The following is a 23,074-nucleotide window of genomic DNA, read 5'->3' as shown; positions in this document are numbered from 1 at the left end:
GGCCCTGATACTAACTAGGCAGAATTTTCAAGTCAGGGGGGGGCGCGTGGGGGAGCAGAGGAAAGAGCATTGTCCAGGTTTCCCTGAGCGCCTGGAGTTTTGACTCGACAGTGTGTGCCTTGCCAGCCTGATTGACAGGCTTGGCTCCCTGTTGGACAAGCAATGCTGTGCAATAGGAGTGATGGATGGTGGTTGGGTGGGGTGAGGGGGGGAAGGGTGGAGAAGGGGGCTGGTCTGAACGTGGGGAGGGAAGGAAGTTAGCTTTGGGAGCTGGGGGGAAAGCACTCCTGCTTCTTCTGGGTAGTGCTGGAAAGGCACTTCTTCCCTGCAGAGTCGTCATCTCCCTCTAGCTGTCATGTTTTTATGAGGCCCGGGAAACCTAGCCAGCCAGTGTTAAACCTGAAATGCAGATATCAGGCTGGATTTAGTGTTCCTGTCACAGCGTCTGGCAGCAGACCTGGAAATGGGCGCCGACGTCGCTCATCACCCATGTGGCGGGCCCGCCCTATTCATGCAGTGGGTGGTCAATTATAATAGAGGGGTAGGGGCCAGTCCAATCATGTGACGGGGCGGGCTTCGAGGTGCTGAATGTGGCATTAGAGGACTCCAGAGCAGGTGCTGGCACCATGTTTAAAGCCTGCCAGCCCTGCTTTCATTGCTACCTTTGTTATTTGCTGTTCACTGTTGAAACTGGTGCTGGAGTGACTCCTGGACCTCCACCCCCCCGGAGAAGGACGCCACAGTATGGCAGAGGCAAGACACCGAGTTAGCGATGCTTCCCTGGAGATTCTCCTCCAGGCTGCATGGGAAAGGCAGGAGGTCCTCTTCCCAGTGATGGCAAGAAGAGGTCCTCTTGCTTGACCAAACAAGCATATAAGGTAAGCAGCTGTGAGGACATCCTGCCAAATGTATAGCTCCATCTTGGTTACAGGTCACTATCTTATGAAGCTTACCCCCATTACCTCCCAAGAGCTGACGTGGGATGAGCCATATAGGAAACCCCAGCATGGGATGAGAGGCTGCCACTAGCACAACCGTCCTGTTGCTCTTCCTGAAAAATATTATCCCCCACTTTCCACTTGCAGGACAAGCAGGCCCATAACAACAGGGAGATCTCAAGGACTGCTGGAGGAATTGCAGACATACTGCCTCTCTTGACAGCTGAGAATGAAGCACTGGAGTTAGCAGGGACCTAGGGCGGCCGCTCAATAGCGGATGGTGAGACGAGAGTCTCCGCGCAAGAGAGTGAGGATTGCCATTAACCAACAATTCTGGAGAACTTCATCACACATAGATTACATGACGAGATCTGCACACGCATGTTTGTGTTCTCTTATGCAGGTCGGCGTCCACAGGAGATCCCAGCAGAAGGGGGACAGCCATCAACCTCTGAGGAGGAACCGCAGTCAGAGGATGCATCGTCACATGACTCTCCTGCACCTTCCACCAGTGCAGATACTTTCACCTCGGTGGCTTTACATTTGGCTTTAAAATTAGGGTCACAAGCTGGTGAGAGCACCGCACATGCATCGAGCAGCTGGCTAAAGCTGAGACAGCCGAGTCCTCTGATAGTCGGAGGACTATGGGTGGCCCGGTCTATGCTAAGCTCCAGGCTGATGACGAGCCTATGGTTTCAACAGCGTAGGGCATGCTGAAGTTGCAGTTGGAGAGTAAGTCAACATCTGATGGAGATGCCAGAGGCCAGGCATGGCCATGAGCGGACGATGGAGGAGTCCATGCATACCATGAGTGTTGCCATGTCTCAGGCGTGTGAGCGCATGGCTGCCTCCATCGAGAAGTTGGCAACTCTCATGGAGAGCCACATCCCACAAAAGCATGTAGACCCGCACACCATCGCCTGGGGAACAAGCTCAACGCAGCAGTGGCAAAGAAAGAGAAGAACGTTGCGCCTGGAGTCTTCTCAGGCTCCTCATCCTTCTCTGGCCAGCAGGGAGGTTTAAGTGAACCTTGAAAGGGAGGAGAGGCTGTCCTCCACAGCTGGGGCTCCCCTCAGGGTGCTCTGAGTGTGGTCAGTGGCTCCTGAGCCCCTCCACCAGTGAGCCCAGCTCCAGTAGCCATGACACCTGAAGAGTATCCTGCACCTGTGCAGGAAGGCCTCAGGCAACCTGGCCCCTCTAGGCCTCAGGCTAGCCCAACAGCAAGCGCAGGGGTCACACCTCATTGAAGCACTTGAAAGCCTAAAAAACCCCACCTAGATGCACCTGGGGTTTCACAGGTGTTTGATATTTGACATTTGTTTTGTGTTACAAAGTTTTTTCGCTTTTGAAGTCAACATTCATTCTGGAAGATGTTCATTCCTTTATGCCTTAATTGTGAGATGCTGACTTCGCCCTTCTCCCTTAGTGGGCTGCCAGTGTAGGTATAGCCCTCTTTTGGTAAGCATCTCACATGGCCCATTGTGCGTAGATAAGCTGGGCGCAAAGCACGGAATCCAAATAGAAAATAGGTGACAGAGTGAATGCATTTAAGTGAGACTTCATTGCTTTCACTATGAGGGGCCATCATGGTGGCTGGAAGTGGTAAGTATGAGACTGTCTCTTGACTCCTTGGCCCATCGCTTAATGTGTGTGAACTCTAGTGCAAGGGCTTCAACATGCAGTGCTGCCTGCTCATTAGCCTCCTCTGTATCCTCCTCGTTGGTTGAGGATGGGTGATCAATCATGCCCTCGTAATGCAAGACCTCCTAGGGTTAGATTGTGCAAAGAACAGCAGACCACCATGATACTCGAGACCCTCGGTGGAGTATAATGCAGGGCTCCAGTGGATCAATCTACGCACCGGAATCACATCTTCAGCAGCCCAATGGCCTGCTTGATGGTTGGTTGGGTAGAGCTGTGGCAACTATTGTACCTCTCCTCTGCTACAGTGTGAGTGTTCCTCACAGATGTCAGTAGCCATGTCTTCAATGGGTAGGCCTTGTCACCGAGAATCCATCCCTGAAGGCGAGTGGGGGCTAAAAAGCTGTGGCACCTGAGACTGTCAAAGTACGTAGGCATTATGGCTGCTTCCCAGGAAGCGGGCACACACCTGAAAGAAACACTTTTGGTGGCAGCAGTCCTGTTGAACATTGATGGAATGAAAGCCCTTCCTGTTGGTGAAGTCGGCTGGCTTGTCCGTTGGAGCCTTATTGGCCACATGTGTGCAATCGATGACACCTTGCATCTGGGGGAATCCAGCAATGGCCCTGAATCCAATGGCCCTCTCAGCCTGACTGCCAGGGTCCGTCTAGCAGTGCACATATTCGTTGGCCCTCTTGAACCGTTCATTTCCAGAAGGCATTTGATAAGTTACCTTCAAAGGTTATTGCGGAAAATAAAAACTCATGGTGTCGGGGGTAACATATTGGCTTGTATAGAAGACTTTCTAGCTAATAGGAAACAGAGAGTAGGCATAAATGGGTCATTTCCTGATTGGCAAGATGTAACGAGTGGTGTGCCGCAGGGATCAGTGTTGGGGCCTCAACTTTTTACAATTTATATAAATGACGTGGATGAAGGGACCAAAGGTATGGTTGCTAACTTTGCTGATGACAGAAAGATAGATGGGAAAGTAAGCTGTGAAGAGGACATAAGGAGGCTACAAAGAGATATAGATAGGTTAGGAGAGTGGGCAAAGATCTGGCAAACGCAGTATAATGCGGGAAAATGTGAAATTGTCCATTTTATTTTATTTTTATTTATTTTATTTAGAGATACAGCACTGAAACAGGCCCTTCGGCCCACCGAGTCTGTGCCGACCATCAACCACCCATTTATACTAATCCTACAGTAATCCCAGATTCCGACCACATCCCCACCTATCCCTATACTTCCCTATCAATAACCTATACTAGGGACAATTTATAATGGCCAATTTACCTATCAACCTGCAAGTCTTTGTCATGTGGGAGGAAACCGGAGCACCCGGAGGAAACCCACGCAGACACAGGGAGAACTTGCAAACTCCACACAGGCAGTACCCAGAATTGAACCCGGGTCGCTGGAGCTGTGAGGCTGCGGTGCTAACCACTGCGCCACTGTGCCGCCCCGGATTTTGGCCGGAGGGATAAAGAAGCAGCATATTATCTCAATGGTAAGAGACTGCAGAACTCTGAGATGCAAAGGAAATGGGTGTCCTAGTGCATGAATCACAAAAGATTAGTTTGCAGGTACAGCAAGTAATTAAGAAAGCTAATATTGTTTATTGCGAGGGAATTGAATACAAAAGTAGGGAGGTTATGCTTCAGTTTACAGGGCATTAGTGAGACCACATCTGGAGTACTGTGTACAGTACTGGTCTCCTTATTTGAAGGAAGGATGTGTTGGAAGCAGTTCAGAGGAGGTTTACAAGACTAATACCTGGAATGGGCAGGTTGTTTCATATGGAAAGGTCAGACAGACTAGGCTTATAATCCCCTGGAGTTTAGAAGAGTAAGCGGCGACTTGATTGAAACATACAAGATCCTGAGGGGTCTTGACAGGGTGGATGTGGAAAGGATGTTTCTGCTTGTGGGAGAATCTAGAACTAGGGGTCACTACTTAAAATAAGGGGTCACCCATTTAAGACAGAGAAGAGAAATTTTTTCTCTCAGAGGGTCGTGAGTCTTTGGAATTCTCTTCCTCAAAAGGCAGTGAAAGCAGAGTCTTTGAATATTTTTCAGGCAGAGATAGATAGATTCCTGATAAGCAAGGGGATGAAAGCGGGGTAGGCAGGAATGTGGAATCGAGGTTACCATCAGATCAGCCATGATCTTATTGAAAGGCGCAGCAGGCGCGAAGAGCTGAGTGGCCTACTCTTGCTCCTAATTCGTATGTTCACATGGTCACCTCCTTGATACAGCGGTGGGCTGCTGCCTGGGAGACCCCACACATGTCCCAAGTGGATCCTTGGATTGATCCAGATGCATAAAAGTTAAGTGCCACAGTGATTGTCAAGGCTGCGGGCAGAAGGTGACCATCGAATGCCATAGGTCGCAACTCATCTTGCAGTTTGGTACATAAGCTGGTAGCATCCCTGGAGAGCTGCAGTCTTTACTGACAATGCCGCTTGGATATTTGGAGATAGCTGATTTGAGTTCAGTACACTGTCTGGCACAGGTGGGCCCTTCTTGCTGCTCTCGTCGGAGATGTTGCATCACACCACGGGGGTCCACAAAGTAATGGTGTATTATACCCATGCCAGGTGATCAGTAGGACTCCAGAGTGCTGTCCTTGCAGAGATGGTTTCCTTGGCAGCTTTGCCTTTGCTACTCCTCTCCGCTTCCTTGCTAATGGCCCTCAGTGCCCACGATTGCTGAAAGTCAACACTCTCAACCAATAGTATGGCCATCCGTGCAGATCACCCAGCAGTATGCACACCCGGTAATGCCACCCGGCAACCTGCCTACCTTTGCAGAGCGTACAGCATTGTAGGCCGACAATGGCCTCCGCTCCCCCCGTTCCCCTATCCAGTGCCGGTTACGGTTGCCTCACCTCGGTGCCGCTTGGAATCTAAAAGGTACGTGGGGGCTGCCCGTCGTCCACTTAATTAGGGGGAGACAGTGACGTAGTGGTAATGTCACAGAACCAGTAATCCAGAGACACAGGCTAATGTCCTGGGGACACTGATTCAAATCCCAGCATGGCAGCCGATGTAATTTAAATTCAAAAAATTAACAAAAATCTGGAATTGAAAGCTCGTCCCAGTAATGGTACCAAGAAACTATCATCGATTGTCTTAAAAACCCATTTGGTTCACTAATGTCTTTTAGGGAAGGAAATCTGCTGTCCTTACTTGGTGTGGCCTACATGTGACTCCATACCCACAGCAATGTGGTTGACTCTTAACTGCCCTCTGAAATGGCTTAGCAAGCCACTCAGTTGTCTAGGGCATGAGGACAATTAGGGATGGCAACAAATGCTTGCCTCAGCAACACCCAAATCCCATGAAAGAAGAAAAAAAATTCCAAGCCCCACCCACCCCCCCACCAAATCACTTTCACTTCCATTCATATGTAGTATAACTATCTGTTCAGCTATTTAAATTACACTCGCATCATGTCAGGGAGGCAATGCCGCCTTGGACCTTTCCTGTCGCTGACTAAATCCAGAACTGACGTCACAACGCCGGATTTCCGGATGGATGCATCTGATGCTATTCTCCGGCCCACCGCACCTCAATTCCCACTCCAAACGTCTTCACTAGATTCAGGCCATAATTTGAGGCACGCAGTTTCATTAAAATATTTAAATGAGTGAGCCATGCGCCTCACCCTGTTCCGCATCTGTTAAAACCAGAGTGGGTGGGTTCAAGGCGAGTTGAGTTCTTGAAAACTTGAGGAAATCCAAAACTCTACTGCTCGTGTCTTAACCCGTATCTATTTCCGTTCCCCTATCACTGTGCTCACTGACCTTCACCGGCTCCCAGTCAAGCAATGCCTTAATTTTAAAATTCTCATCCTAGTTTTCAAATCCCTAGATGGCCTCACCCTTTCCTATGTCTATAATCTCCTCCAGCCCCACAACCCTCCTAGATATCTACAGTCCTCTAATTCTGGCTGCTTGTGCATCCCTGATTTTAATCGCTCTAACATTGGTGGCCGCACCTTTAGTTGCTTAGGCCCTAAGCTCTGGAATACTCTCCCTATACCTCTCCGCCTCGCTTTCTTCCTTTATGACAATCCTTAACACCTACCTCTTTGACCAAGCGTTTGGTCGTCTGACCTCATGGCCAGAATTTTACGCCAGCCCAACAAGCTGTATGGTGGTGGGGGGATGGCGTAAAATGGAGCGGGAGGCTCCCGCCTCCGCCCTTCACTGCTTAATGGCCATTTAAGGGTCTTCACCCGCCTCCATGCGCATTTTACGCGTGGCAAGCGGGCGTCCTGGAGCCAGGAAAAGCCGCCTGTGAAAACCAGGCACTCGCGATCGTCCCAGGGGGTGGGCCCTGCTCATCGGGCACAGGGTGCCCGATGGAGGGCCGCCCCCGCAACCCCAACCACCCCCAGCACCCAACACGCCCTCCCTTCCCCCCAGCAGACCACCCTTTGCCTCGCCAGGGCCCGACCGATTACCCCTGGCGGGGCAACCAAAACCTACCTGTCTTCGCGACTCCATGTCTTCGGCTGGGCTGCAGTCCCAGCAGTGGACACCGTTCCAGGTGGCGCTGCTGGGACTAAGAGCTGCCAGCCCGCTGATTGGCGGGCAGCTAACTGAGGCGGGACTTCCTCCCTCAAGCGGGTGGAAGTCCCACTTCGAAACATTTAAAGTCTGGGGACCCGTAAATGCGGGTCGGATCCCAAGCCGAGGTGGAAGCGGGTTTGCCGACTTTTCAGTCAGTGGCCGACTCCCATCTGCCCAACGTGAAATCCCGATCAATATCTCCTTTTGTGGCTCAGTATTATACTTTGTTTTAAAATGCTCCTGTGAAGCGCCTAGGACATTTTATTATGTTAAAGGCACTATTGAAATAGAAATTGTTATTGCTGTTGAGTCTGACATCAGACAAAGTGATAATTAAGAGGCCAGGGAAGTAGTGAAAGTCAGTTGTTACGACCAGGTGAGAAAGAAGTCTCGGGTTCCCTTTCAGCCTTCACCTGGTCTTACTGTAACAGGTTTTATTTTTAGACACAGTGTTTTTAGTTACCCCTTGGTGAATCCTAGTTCACCGCTTTCCAATGATAAGGCAAAGAAACGAGCACAAATAGGCTCTTAGGTTTAAAGAAGAAAGGTGAAATTTTATTAAACTTAAACTCTAATTTGGTTGATGCCTATGGATACACGACGTGCCCACGCTAGCATGCACAAGCGATCCTTACATGCAAATAGAGGCAGAAAAGAGCAGAAGAAAAATAAAAAATAAAAATAAAGTGGAAAGAGTTTTTGTTACGGGTCTTCGAGCTCATTGTAGAGTCCTTGTTTGTAGTTGGATCTTGCTTTTCGTTGGGGCCCAGTATTCTTCTTAAACCTTTCACTGTCGGAGACTTTTCTCTCTTGGGGTTCATGTGTCTTCAGTCGGTTTATGGAGTTCCATGAAAAAGAGATGGGAGCAGACAGAACAGGAGAGGAGGTCTGCTTCAGTCCAGGAGCATTCTGCTTTCTGCCAGTTCAAACAATGTCTCTCCAATTTAAAACTCTCAGTTCAAACTCTGCAACAGTCAGTTAGTCATGTGACAAACTGGTCTGACTATGTCTGCTTGTGGATTGAATTGGAGCAGGGAGTAGCTCCTTTGTCTACAAGTACTGTCTGTTAATATGCAAAAATGTTTTTCCAACCAGGGGCCTGGTAACCCCTTGTAACAGGCCTTTTCTTCTTCCCAGCAACAATTTGAAATTTAATGTCCATGTGGCAAAATTAATGTGCCTCATTCTTAGCAGGTAGGGAACTGCATGACATGGTCAAAAAGAATAACTGGACAATAGAATTGAGAAATAATAGCAGGACATATTGGTCTGATGAGTCACATGAGATTGATGCACCTAGCCTCAATTGACATACCTGTCATTCAAGTCTAAACTACTAAGCATTGAGGCTGAACAAAATGGTACTCACGCCTCAGGAAGGTCAGAGCAACAGGGGCTCAACATCGAAAAGACACGACAACCTTGAGTGCGACAGAGTAATGTATACGAGATGGTTTTCTAGAAAAAAAGGTTGAGGAACCAGCTAGAGAATGGGTATTGTGCAATGAGAAAGGGCTAATTAATAAGCTGGTTGTAAAGGAACCAGCTTCAGGGAAAAGTGACCATAGTATGATAGAATTTTACTTCAAGTTTGAAAGTAATGTAGTTCAATCTGAGACTAGGATCTTAAATCTAAACAAAGGAAACTACGAAGGTATGAGGAGCAAGTTGACTTTGGTATATTGAGAAACTACATTAGAAGGTATGATGGTAGACAGGCAATGACGAGCATTTAAAGAATTAATACATGGTTTACAACAAATTTACATTCCTTTGAGGCACAAAACTCAGCAGGGAAAGTGATTCAACCCTGGCTAACAAGAGAAGTTATCGATTGTATTAGATCAAAGGAAGAGGCTTATAAAATTGCCAAAAAAATTACTAGGCCAGAGGATTGGGAGCAAAGAACAAAGAAAATTACAGCACAGGAACAGGCCCTTCGGCTCTCCAAGCCTGCGCCGATCCAGATCCTCTATCTAAACCTGTCGCCTATTTTCTAAGGGTCTGTATCTCTTTGCTTCCTGCCCATTTATGTATCTGTCTAGATACATCTTAAAAGATGCTATCGTGCCCGCGTCTACCACCTCCGCTGGCAACGCGTTCCAGGCACCCACCACCCTCTGCATAAAGAACTTTCCACGCATATCCCCCTAAACTTTTCCCCTCTCACTTTGAACTCGTGACCCCTAGTAATTGAATCCCCCACTCTGGGAAAATGCTTCTTGCTATCCACCCTGTCTATACCTCTCATAATTTTGTACACCTCAATCAGGTCCCCCCCTCAACCTCCGTCTTTCTAATGAAAATAATCCTAATCTACTCAACCTCTCTTCACAGCTAGCACCCTCCATACCAGGCAACATCCTGGTGAACCTCCTCTGCACCCTCTCCAAAGCATCCACATCCTTTTGGTAATGTGGCGACCAAAACTGCACGCAGTATTCCAAATGTGGCCGAACCAAAGTCTTATACAACTGTAACATGACCTGCCAACTCTTGTACTCAATACCCCGTCCGATGAAGGAAAGCATGCCGTATGCCTTCTTGACCACTCTATTGACCTGCGTTGCCACCTTCAGGGAACAATGGACCTGAACACCCAAATCTCTCTGTACATCAATTTTCCCCAGGACTTTTCCATTTATTGTATAGTCCACTCTTGAATTGGATCTTCCAAAATGCATCACCTCGCATTTGCCCGGATTGAACTCCATCTGCCATTTCTCTGCCCAACTCTCCAATCTATCTATATTCTGCTGTATTCTCTGACAGTCCCCTTCACTATCTGCTACTCCACCAATCTTAGTGTTGTCTACAAACTTGCTAATCAGACCATCTATACTTTCCTCCAAATCATTTATGTATATCACAAACAACAGTGGTCCCAGCACGGATCCCTGTGGAACACCACTGGTCACACGTCTCTATTTTGAGCATTTTAGAATTCAGCAAAGGAGGATCAAGAAACTGATAAAGAGGAAATAGAACATGTAGGTAAACTAGCAAAAAAGGACTGTAAAGATTATATAGATATGTAAAAAGGATAAAATTATCAAAGACAAATATGGGCCAAGTACAGGCAGAGACAAGGGAACGTATAATGGGGAATAAGAAAACGGCAGAGAAACTAAATACTTTGCATCTGTTTTCATGGAGGAAGATACAAAAAATCTCCAGAAATACAAGAGAACCAAGGGACTAGCGAGAAGGAGGAACTGAAAGAAATTAGTATTGCTAAAAAGGTAATTGGGGAAATTAATGGGACTGAAAGTTGATGGACCTGATGATCAACATCTGAGAGTGTTGAAAGAGGTGGCTGGAAGATAGTGGATGCATTGGTGATCATCTTCCAAAATTCTATAGATTCTGGAATGGTTTCTGAAGATTGGAAGGTAGCAGATGTAACCGTATTATTTAAAAAAGGAGGGAGAGAAAACGGGGAATTACAGACCTGTTAGCCTGACATGCACAGTAAGGAAAATGCTAGAATCTATAATAAAGGATGTGATAACTGGACACTTATAAAATAATGGTAGGATTGGGCAGAGTCAACATGGATTTTTGAAAGGGAAATCATGTTTGACAAATCTGTTGGAGTTTCTTCAGGATGTAACTAGCAGAACAGACAAGGGGAACCAGTGGATGTGACGTATTGGATTTTCAGAAGGCTTTCGCTAAAGGTCTCACACAAGAGGTTAGTAATCAAAATTAGAGCACATGGTATTGGGGGTAATATACTGGCATGGATTGAGAATTGGTTAATGGACAGAAAAGTAGGAATAAATGGGTCATTCTCGGTTGGCAGGCTGTGTCTAGTGGGGTACCACAAGAATCAGTGCTTGGGCCCCAGCTATTCATAATCTATATCAATGATTTGGATGTGGGGACCAAATGTAATATTTCCAAGTTTGCTGATGACACAAAACTAAGTGGGAATGTGAGTGGTGAGTAGGATGCAAGAGGCTTCAAGGAAATTTACACAGGCTATGTGAGTAGGCAAGAACATGACAGATGGAAGATGAGGTGGAAAAATGTGAAAGAAAAACAGAAATGCAGAGCATTTTTTTAAATTCATTCATGGGATGTGGGCATCACTGGTTATGCCAGCAATTATTGCCCATCCCTAATTGCCCTAGAGAAGGTGGTGGTGAGCTGCCTTCTTGAACTGCTGCAGTCCATTTGGGGTAGGTAGACCCACAGTGCTGTTAGGAAGGGAGTTCCAGGATTTTGACCCAGCGACAGTGAAGGAACGGCGATATAGTTCCAAGTCAGGATGGTGTGTGACTTGCAGGGGAACCTGCAGGTGGTGGTGTTCCATGTATTTGCTGCCCTTGTCCTTCTAGGTGGTAAAGGTCGCGGGTTTGGAAGGTGCTGTCTAAGGAGCCTTGGTGCATTGCTGCAGTGCATCTTGTAGATGGTACACACTGCTGCCACTGTGCGTCGGTGGTGCAGGGAGTGAATGTTTGTAGATGGTGTGCCAATCAAGTGGGCTGCTTTGTGCTGGATGGTGTCGAGCTTCTTGAGTGCTGTTGGAGCTGCACCCATCCAGGCAAGTGGAGAGTATTCCATCACACTCCTGACTTGTGCCTTGTAGATGGTGGACAGGCTTTGGGGAGTCAGGAGGTGATTTACTCGCCTCAGGATTCCTAGCCTCTGACCTGCTGTTGTAGCCACGGTATTTATATGGCTACTCCAGCTCAGTTTCTGGTCAATGGTAGCCCCTAGGATGTTGATAGTGGGGGACTCAGCGATGGTAATGCCATTGAATGTCATGGGGAGATGGTTAGATTCTCTCTTGTTGGAGATGGTCATTGCCTGGCACTTGTGTGGTGCGAATGTTACTTGCCACTTATCAGCCCAAGCCTAGATATTGTCCAGGTCTTGCTGCATTTCTACACGGACTGCTTCAGTATCTGAGGAGTCACGAATGGTGCTGAACATTGTGCAATCATCAGCGAACATCCCCACTTCTGACCTTATGATTGAAGAAAGGTCATTGATGAAGCAGCTGAAGATGGTTGGGCCCAGGACACTACTCTGAGGAACTCCTGCAGTGATGTCCTGGAGCTTAGATGATTGACCTCTAACAATCACAACCATCTTCCTTTGCACTTGGTATGACTCCAGACAGCGGAGGGTTTCCCCCTGATTCCCATTGACCTCAGTTTTGCTAGGGATCCTTGATGCCATACTCGGTGAAATGCTGCCTTGATGTCAAGGGCAGTCACTCTCACCTCACCTCGAGTTCAGCTCTTTTGTCCATGTTTGAACCAAGGCTGTAATAAGGTCAGGAGCTGAGTGGGCGTGGCAGAACCCAAACTGAGCGTCACTGAGCAGGTTATTGCTAAGCAAGTGCCGCTTGATGGCACTGTTGATGACACCTTCCATCACTTTACTGATGATTGAGAGTAGGCTGATGGGGCGGTAATGGGCCGGGTGGGACTTGTCCTGCTTTTTGTGTACAGGACATACCTGGGCAATTTTCCACATTGCAGGGTAGATGCCTGTGTTGTAGCTGTACTGGAACAGCTTGGCTAGGGGCGTGACAAGTTCTGGAGTACAGGTCTTCAGTACTATTGCAGGAATATTGTCAGGGCCCATAGCTTTTTCAGTATCCAGTGCCTTCAGTCGTTTCTTGATAACACGCGGAGTGAATCGAATTGGCTGAAGTCTGGCATCTGTGATGCTGGGGACTTCAGGAGGCGGACGCGATGGATCATCAACTCGGCACTTCTGGCTGAAGATTTTGGCAAATGCTGCAGCCTTATCTTTCGCAATGATGTGCTGGGCTCCCCCATCATTGAGGATGGGGATATTTGTGGAGCCACCTCCTCCAGTTAGTTGTTTAATTGTCCACCACCATTCACGGCTGGATGTGGCAGGACTGCAGAGCTTAGATCTGATCCATTGGTTATGGGATCGCTTAGCTCTGTCTATCACATGCTGCTTACACAGTTTGGCATGCAAGTAGTCCTGGGTTGTAGCTTCACCAGGTTGACACCTCATTTTGAGGTATGCCTGCTGCTGCTCCTGGCATGCCCTCCTGCACTCTTCATTGAACCAGGGTTAGTCTCCTGGCTTGATGGTAATGGTAGAGTGGGGGATATGCCGGGCCATGAGGTTACAGATTGTGGATGAGTACAATTCTGCTGCTGCTGATGGCCCACAGTGCCTCATGGATTCCCAGTTTTGCATTGCTTGTTCTGTTCGAAATCTATCCCATTTAGCACGGTGATAGTGCCACACAGCACGATGGACAGTATCCTCAATGTGAAGGTGGGACTTCGAATCCACAAGTACTGTGCGGTGGTCATTCCTACCAATGCTGTGATGGACAGAAGCATCTGCGGCAGGCAGATTGGTGAGGACGAGGTCAAGTATGTTTTTCCCTCACCACATGCCGCAGACCCAGTCTAGCAGCTATGTCCTTTAGGAGCTCGGCCAGCTCGCTCAGTAGTGGTGCTACCGAGCCACACTTGGTGATGGACATTGAAGTCCCCCACCCAGAGTACATTTTGTGCTCTTGCCACCCTCAGTACTTCCTCCAAGTGGTGTTCAACATGGAGGAGTACTGAGTCATCAGCTGAGGGAGGGCAGTAGGTGGTAATCAGTAGGAGGTTACCTTGCCCATGTTTGACCTGATGCCATGAGACTTCATGGGGTCCGGAGTCGATGTTGAGGACTCCCAGGGCAACTCCCTCCCTACTGTATACGACTGTGCCACCACCTCTGGTAAGTCTGTCCTGCTGGTGGGACAGGACATACCCAGGGATGGTGATGGCATTTCCTAAATGGTGAAAGATTGGGAAGTGATGATGTCCAAATGGATCTCAGTGTCCTTGTTCGGAAGTCACTAAAAGCTAATATGCAGTTGCAGCAAGCAATTAGGAGGGCAAATGGTATGTTGGCCTCTATTGCAAGAGGATTTGAATGTAGGAGTAAAGAAGTCTTGCTGCAATTGCAGAGCCTTGGTGAGACCGCATCTGGACTATTGTGTACAGTTTTGGTCTTCTTATATAAGGAAGGATTTACTTGCCATTGAGGGAGTGCAACAACTGTTCACCAGACTTGATTCCTGGGATGGTGGGATTGTCCCATGAGGAAAGATCGAAGAGACTGGGCCTGTATTCTCTAGAGTTCAGAAGAATGAGAGGTGATCTCATTGAAGCATACAAATTTCTTACAGGGCTCGACAGGGTAGATGCAGGAAGGATGCTTTGCCTGGCTGGGGGTTGGGGGGGAGGTTCTAGAACCAGGGGACACAATCTCAGAATAAGAGGGAGGCCATTTAGGATTGAGACAAGGAGGAATTTCTTCACACAGAGGGTGGCGAATCTTTGGAATTCTCTACCCTAGAGGGCTGTGGAGGCTCAATAATTAAGCATGTTCAAGACAGAGATTAATAGATATCTAGATATTATAAATATCAAGGGATATGGGGATAGTGCAGGAAAATGGCGTTGAGGTAGAAGATCAGCCATGATATCACTCTTTACTTCAGAATCATTGTATGAACTTATGCCAACTATTTAAATAAAGTGTTTCACCTGAAAACAATTTACTTGTGTCGTGCTTTTCTAAAGTTACTGTCCAAAATTCACCAACACTTTGGAGACAGTAAGGGCCAGTGTTTGGATTGTGTAGACCAACCCTACCATTCTTATATTCTATTGTTCATTTCAGATTTGCACTATTTCAATTATTTTGATATCATTAAATCAATACTGAAATGAAAAGCTGCAATCCACTCAACCTCAGAGATATGTATTATGTTTCAAGGTTTTAATTTCAGCTATTTTTCTCATGTTCAGTGCTTCACACCATTCAGAGCACATCCTTGCTCACCACAGAGCAATTTGTCTTTATCTGTTCAAGAGCTAACTTGTACGGACCTCGGGGACTGAACAGAAAACCCCAGTCACTATACTTCAGATTACCACTTATATCACATGATGCTCCTAAACTTCAGAAGATTTTAGTATAAATACTTCAGTAGTTTGCATTTTGAGTCATAAAATGTGGTGTCAGCTGTGGATCAGTTGGTAGCACTCTTGCCTCTGACTTGCTTGGTTCAAGTCCCATGCCAGGGCTTGAGCACAAAAATCAAGGCTGACGCACCAGTGCAATACTGCGGGAATGCTGAAATACTGGAGGCGCAGTCTCTCGGGTGAGATATTGAGAAGGCAAATGGGGCCTCGGTTTGAGTGGATATAAAAGATTCCAAGGCACTATTTTGAAGACGAGCAGGGGAATTATCCCTGGTGTCCTGGCCAATATTTATCTCTCAATCAACATCACAAAAACAGATTATCTGGTCATTATCACATTGCTGTTTTTGGGAGTTTTCTGTGTGCAAATTGGCTGCCACATTTCCTACATTACAACAGTGACTACACTTCAAAAGTACTTCATTGGCTGTAAAGCGCTTTGAGATGTCCAGTGGTCATGAAAAGTGCTATATAAATGCAAGTCTTCCTTTCTTTAACAGAATGGATAAACTAGAGACAAAGCACATTTTATGGAAGGGAAAGTACAAACAAAATGACAGTATTAAACCTGAGATGTCCCTAATGGAAAACAAAACTAGCTATCTGTGAGGTGTATATCTTTGATGTGACCGGCAATTTATACAGAATGACTGGCAATATGTGGTGTAATTGTGGCAAATTCATGGAGAAGAAATTGACAATTCTAAATACAATATAGATAACATGGGTGTCTTGCAATAAGTTCATTAAAAGAGTACCTGCTGCACCTGTAATGGCTCAATTGTTAAATTGAATGGACGGTGTGGTAGAGTTATACATTTCATGTTCGATTCCCAATCAGTGCTGAGTTAGTTAATCTCAGCAAGGTCAATAGTAGGAGTGCTACAACTGGCTACAGGTGCCCTCTGCTGATCGCCATCCTGCGACCCCTGCTGGATCAAACACATTTGTGGATGATAGGAGAAGTGGACTTTGACCTCTGATGACCAGTTTACTCGTGTAACATCCCTTGCTGTCAAAATACATGTGAAGAATGACCACGTGTTAGGTGCACAGTTCAGCTGGTATCCTCCAGAACTGCAGCCTAGTAAGATATTAGCACCTTTAGAAGAGGAAATAATTACCTGCTCTACAGCTTCCCCTTCTATACTGCCCACAATCTTCAGTCCATGCTTGTTTTTCAGGTGTCTGTTCAGCTCCCACTTGGTACCATACACAAAACTGCACACTGGACACTTTACACCACCTTTAAAATAAAAAGGAAAATATAATACCTTTTGTAAGTCGTGCTAATAACCTGATGGCTTTTTGATTGTACAGTTACATTTCATAATATAGCATGATAGGCAGATAATGATGATACTGTGAAATGACATTAACTAGCTTTATGTACCCTGAACTCAGTGCTCGTTTTCCATTACTTTCAATATCACACTCAGAATGAAACCACTTTTGAACCAGCAAAATGGTTTCTAATGCTTTATTAAGTCATAACAATCTGTTTCACTGCTGATTTCCCACAATTACCATGAGGTAGAGTTATTAAGATGGAAGGAAAAGTGAAACATCTTTATCATTCCCATGGGATTTTCTCTCAACTAGCATGCTGCAGCATCCGCATTTGATGTTGTCTATTTTTCAACTTATGAAATGTTTTGATCGTTAACAGTTTAAGTCTGAGCTCACCTGCTGACCTCAGGAATAAAAACCACTTCTGAAAATTCATTACAAAATTTGGTTTTCACAAAGACCACAGATGGTGAGGCTCTTTTATGATCATGGTGAAGGAAATCATTATGACCCTGTACTATATTGCTCTAATTCAGTAGGTCCACTTGTGACATGCTTGCTATGTTGATTCTCTTTCCTGAAGGTGTTGACATGAAGGCTGTGTACACCCCAATATCTCTACTAAGCAGCCATTCTTTACATGCAAGCGTTAACAGCAAATAAAAGCACACTATTCAAAGGAAAGGGAGTGTAGATAGTCTCAGTCATCTCATTATCAAAAAGGAGGAGGTGTTGGGTGTCTTGCAAAGCATTAAGGTAGATAAGTCCCCAGGGCCTGATGGGATCTACCCCAGAATACTGAGGGAGGCAAGGGAAGAAATTGCTTGGGACTTGACAGAAATCTTTGCATCCTCATTGGCTACAGGTGAGGTCCCAGAGGACTGGAGAATAGCCAATGTTGTTCCTTTGTTTAAGAAGGGTAGCAAGGATAATCCAGGAAATTATAGGCCGGTGAGCCTTACGTCAGTGGTAGGGAAATTACTAGAGAGGATTCTTCGGGACAGGATTTACTCCCATTTGGAAACAAATGGACTTATTAGCAAGAGGCAGCATGGTTTTGTGAAGGGGAGGTTGTGTCTCACTAATTTGATTGAGTGTTTTGAGGAAGTGACAAAGACGATTGATGAAGGAAGGGCAGTGGATGTTATCTATATGGACTTCAGTAAAGCCTTTGACAAGGTCCCTCATGGCAGACTGATACAAAAGGTGAAGTCACATGGGATCAGAGGTGAGCTGACAAGATGGATACAGAACTGGCTCGGTCATAGAAGACAGAGGGTAGCAGTGGAAGGGTGCTTTTCTGAATGGAGGGATGTGACTAGTGGTGTTCTGCAGGGATCAGTGCTGGGACCTTTGCTGTTTGTAGTATCTATAAATGATTTGGAGGAAAATGTAGCTGGTCTGATTAGTAAGTTTGCGGACGACACGAAGGTTGGTGGAGTTGCGGAAAGTGATGAGGATTGTCAGAGGATACAGCAGGATATAGATCAGTTGGAGACTTGGGCGTAGAAATGGCAGATGGAGTTTAATACAGACAAATGTGAGGTAATGCATTTTGGAAGGTCTAATGCAGGTGGGAAGTATACAGTAAATGGCAGAACCCTTAGGAGTATTGACAGGCAGAGGGATCTGGGCGTACAGGTCCACAGGTCACTGAAAGTGGCAACGCAGGTGGATAAGGTTGTCAAGAAGGCATACGGCATGCTTGTCTTCATCGGTCGGGGCATAGAGTATAAAAATAGGCAAGTCATGCTGCAGCTGTACAGAACTTTAGTTAGGCCACACTTAGAATATTGCGTGCAATTCTGGTCGCCACACTACCAGAAGGACGTGGAGGCTTTGGAGAGGGTACAGAAGAGGTTTACCAGGATGTTGCCTGGTCTGGAGGGCATTAGCTATGAGGAGAGGTTGGATAAACTCGGATTGTTTTCACTGGAACGACGGAGGTGGAGGGGCAACATGATAGAGGTTTACAAAGTTATAAGCGGCATGGACAGAGTGGATAGTCAGAAGCTTTTTCCCAGGGTGGAAGAGTCAGTTACTAGGGAACATAGGTTTAAGGTGAGAGGGGCAAAGTTTAGAGGGGATGTGCGAGGCAAGTTCTTTACACAGAGGGTGGTGAGTGCCTGGAACCTGTTGCCGGGGGAGGTGGTGGAAGCAGGTACCATAGAGACATTTAAGAGGTATCTTGACAAATACATGAATAGGATGGGAATAGAGGGATATGGACCCCAGAAGTGCAGAAGGTTTTAGTTTAGGCAGGCATCAAGATCGGCGCAGGCTTGGAGGGCCGAATGGCCTGTTCCTGTGCTGTACTGTTCTTTGTTCTTTGAAAGGCTTGATCCTGCTCTCACCTAACATCTACGCAAGTACAAGTAATGCAGGGACACCCCTAATAACTTAGATAATCTTTTAAAAATTCATTCTTGGAATGTGGGCATTGTTGGCATGGCCACCATTTATTGCCCATCCTTAGTTGCCATGAGAAGCTGATGGCCTGACTTCTTACAACTGACTGTCTACTTCAGAGGAAGGTTAAGAGTCAACCACACTGGTGTGGGTCAGGAGTCACACATAGGTCAGACCTGTTAAAGGTGGCAAGTTTTCTTTTATGAAGAACCAGTTGGGATTTTATGGCAATTTGATAGCTTCACAGTCACTTTTACTGATACCTGCCTTTCATTTACCGGATTTTTAACTGAATTCAAATTCCACACAGACCAGGGAACCAAATCTGGGATCTTTCTAGTCTGCATGGCTCCACTATTGGCACGATAAAGTTTTTCAGACATCAGGGAACTCTACAGACTGATTTCTGTGCATACCCTCAAACTCCCATTGTTTCTAAAGGGAGGAGTTTAGTGGAGAAGTACTGATGTGAGCCATACCTATTAATACAACCAGCTAAATATGGTATAAAAAAATTCAATCACTTTTATATATCAAAGCATATTTTCTAAAACCATTATATAAGCTCCTACGATATAGCAGTAGATAGATGGACTATCCTGTGTGATACTGAAGCATGCAACTGGTCCCAGCATTCTAGTGCTAGGACCTTGGAGTGTCCTCAGTTCAAACAAGAACACCCTACCTTCCTTAAATATTCTTCATAACCAGGATTTCTGACATCATCCCTATATTGCAACTACTGAAGAGCAATAACATCTTTCCCATGGTATTGTGACTGCATACTACATTCCTGATGCGGACTGATAGCACTGACGAACAATACACATCATCTGATTTGTAAAATAGGTCTTAAAATGGAAGATTTAATGTTGTTTTAATCATTTTTTTTTACTGCAAAAGGGACTGAGGAGTTACCATAGATGCATACAGTACAAGAGGAGGGCAGGTGGCCCATTGCGTTTGTGCCAGCAAAACAGCAAATGCTGCAATCTGAAATATAAACAGAAAATGACTGAAATGCACAGCAGGGTTCTCACATCTGAAGGAGAAACTTATTAGCACTTCAAATGCACAGCAGGATGATTGCATCCAAGAGAAAGCATTAGCACTTCAGATAGGTCTCTTTTCTCAGAGCTCATCAGATCCAAGCACTACAGCAACTTTTACTACTGCTGGTATGTTCAGTAGTTTTCCATGCCAAGTGGTTGTTATTCATGTGTGAATTTAGGAATTGAGTGTTCATAGGCTATTAGACCACTGGTGGGTGGAAGGTATCACAGCTGAGCCTGATGCTACCTTGACCAGATGGCACTTGACTAGATAGGTATCCGTAATTGGAAACAGTACGTTTAATGTAGAAAAAAGAGCTTCACAGAGTCAAAGAAAGCAGTAATACAAAGCGTGACCAAAAATTTGATCAAGGAGCTGGATTTAAGGAAGATCTTAAAGGAGCAGAACAAGGAGAGGTAGAGAGGTACAAGAAGGCATGGCCACCAATGGTGGGGAAATGGCACAAGAAGCCATAGTTAGAGGAACAGAGAGTTCTGGAGGGGGCAGTGGGACCGAAGGAGGTAGAGATAGGGAGGGGTGGTGGTTATGACGGGAATTATAAATTTGAGACATTGGAGGAACTGTGAGAAATGTAGATCGGGGTAATGGGTGAACTTGGTGCAGGATCGAATATGAACAACAGAAGTAAATGGGTATGATCTAATTGCCATTACGGAAACGTGACTACAGAGTGATCAAGACTGGGAATTGAATATTCAATATATTCGACATTTAGGAAGGACGGGAAAAAAAGAAAAGCAGGTGGTGTTGCGCTGATAATAAGGGATGGGATCAGTACATTAGTAAGGAAGGATCTCAGATCAGAAGAACAAAATGTGGAATCTGCTTGGGTGGAGCTAAGATACAGCAAGGGGCAGCAAACATTAGTAGGAGTTGTTTATAGGCTATCAAACAGTAGTGGTAGTGTGGAGCATGGTATTAATCGGATTAGAGAAGCATGTAGCATGGGTAATACGGTAATTATGTGTGACTTCAATCTGCACATAGACTGGGTAAACCTAAGAAGCACTAATGCTGTGGAAGACGGGTTTCTGGAGTGTGTGCGGGATAGTGTTCCAGAGCAGTATGTTGAGGAACCAACTACAGAACAGGCTATTTTAGATCTAGTATTATGTAATGAGAAAGGGCTAATTAATAATCTTGTTGTAAAAGAACCTTTACGGATGAGTGACCATTATATGATAGAATTTTACATTATGTTTGAAAGTGAGGTAGTTCAATTTGAAGCTAAATGTGGACAAAGGAAATTATGAATGTATGAGGGGCAATTGGCTGAAGTGGATTGAGAAAATAAATTTAAAGGTATGACAGTGCATAGACAATGGATAGTCTTCAAAGAATTATTACATACTTTTTACAGCAAATATACATTCCTTCAAGGCACAAAAACCCCAAAAGTAAAGGCAGTCAACCGTGGATAACAAAGGAAGTTGAGGATTGCATAAGATTAAAAGAAAAGGCTGATAAAGTTGCCAGAAATAGTAGTAAACCTGAGAAGTTTGGAAGATGATCACCAATGCATCCACTATCTCCATAGCTACCTCTGTCAACACTCTGGGATGTAGAATATCAGGTCCTGGGGACTTATCAATCTTTAGCCCCATTAATTTCCCCAATACAACCTCTTTTCTAATACTAATTTCCTTCAATTCCTCATTCTCTCTAGTCCCTTGGATCTCTAAATTCCGGGAGATTTCTTGTATCTTCCTCAGTGAAGACAGACACAAAGTAATCATTTAGCTTCTCTTCCATTTTTCTATTCCCCATTATAAATTTTCCTGACTCTGCCAGTAATAGACCCGCATTTGTCTGAGCCAAACGTTTTCTTTTTATGTACATACAAAGGATAAAGAAACTGATAAAGAAAGGGAGAATAGAATATGAATGTAAACTAGCAAAAAACATAAAAATGGACTGTAAAAGTTTCTACAGGTACGTAAAAAGGAAACATCTGGCTGAGACAAATGTGGGTCCAACGAAGGTTCACCAGACTTGTTCCCAGGATGGTGGGACTGTCCGAAGAAGAGAGATTGGGGAAACTGGGCCTGTATTCGCTTGAGTTTCGAAGAGTGAAAGGTTATATTATTGAACCCTACAAAATGCTGAACGGGATGGAAAGGGTAGATGCAGGAAAGATGTTTCCCTTGGTTGGAGAGTCTTGAACCACGGGACACAATTTCAAAATAAGGGGGATGCCACTTAGGACAGAGGTGAGGAGAAACTTCTTTACTCAGAGAGTTGTGAATCTTTGGAATTCTCTCCCCCAGAGGGCTGTGGAAGCTCAGTCACTGAGTCTGTTTAAAGTAGAGATTGACAGATTTCTTAATACCAATGACATAAAGGAATATGGGGATAGTGTGGGAAAAAGGCATTGAAGTGGATGATCAGCCATGAACATATTGAATGGTGGAGCAGGCTCAATGGGCCGAGTAGCCTACTCCTGCTCCTATGTTCAACAGAGTTTTCGATAAGCTTAAGCTTATGGATGGTGGAGGATGGGAAACTGGACAGGTGAGCACTGAAACAGTTGAGTCTGGATGTGACAAAAGCATGGATGATTGTTTCAGCAGCAAATGAGGTGATGCAGGGTGATGATGGGCGATGTTACAGAGGTGGAAATAGGAAATACCTTTTTGTTGAAGAAGCTGTAGAGTCTGAAAGTTAGCTCAGAGCAGAACAGAATGCCAAAGTTGTGAACAGGTTTTGTTCAGCCTGAGACACCAGCAGGGGAGAGGGTTGGAATCAGAGCAAGGGTTCCGAATTTGTGGCAGGCAGCCGAAGATGGTGACTTTGGTTTTACCAATGTTTAGTTGGAGAACACTGAAGTGGTGGAAGGGGATAAAAGAGAGAGAGAGAGAGAGAGAGAAAGCGCACGGTGAAACAGCTTGGACACGAGCAGCAGCAGCAGAGGACAAAAGGGAGAGAGCGGAGGAACAGCACAGACCTTTCAGAGGCACCAGCAGGAGCAGCAGAGGATAAAAGAAAGAGATAGAGAGTGGGGAACAATGCGGTCCTGCTCAGAGATACCAGCAATGGCGGCGGAGAATAAAAGAGAGGGAGCGCGCGGGGGGAACAGCATGGACCTCATTGGTATATTTCAAAAAAGCAAGGAGTAACGTCAGAAGGCAGGAGGTAGGTGATTCACTGGTGAAT

General features: G+C 45.7%; 1 protein-coding gene across 8 annotated transcripts in view; it reads right to left on the bottom strand.

The window, feature by feature from the left end:
• The window catches only part of LOC137369819 (zinc finger protein ZFAT-like), a 359,810-nt gene that overhangs the window by 43,678 nt on the left and 293,058 nt on the right, over positions 1–23,074 (bottom strand). For all 8 annotated transcript variants that reach the window (XM_068031379.1, XM_068031381.1, XM_068031380.1 and 5 more), the window contains one exon: positions 16,273–16,394. In XM_068031379.1, coding sequence (XP_067887480.1) covers positions 16,273–16,394 — 122 coding nt within the window. The remainder of the gene's footprint in view (positions 1–16,272; positions 16,395–23,074) is intronic.

Source organism: Heterodontus francisci, chromosome 5 (assembly GCF_036365525.1).
Source record: "Heterodontus francisci isolate sHetFra1 chromosome 5, sHetFra1.hap1, whole genome shotgun sequence".
Classification (NCBI taxonomy): domain Eukaryota; kingdom Metazoa; phylum Chordata; class Chondrichthyes; order Heterodontiformes; family Heterodontidae; genus Heterodontus; species Heterodontus francisci.
The sequence above is the reverse complement of the archived record's forward strand: the minus strand, read 5'-3'. Positions and strand labels throughout refer to the sequence as shown.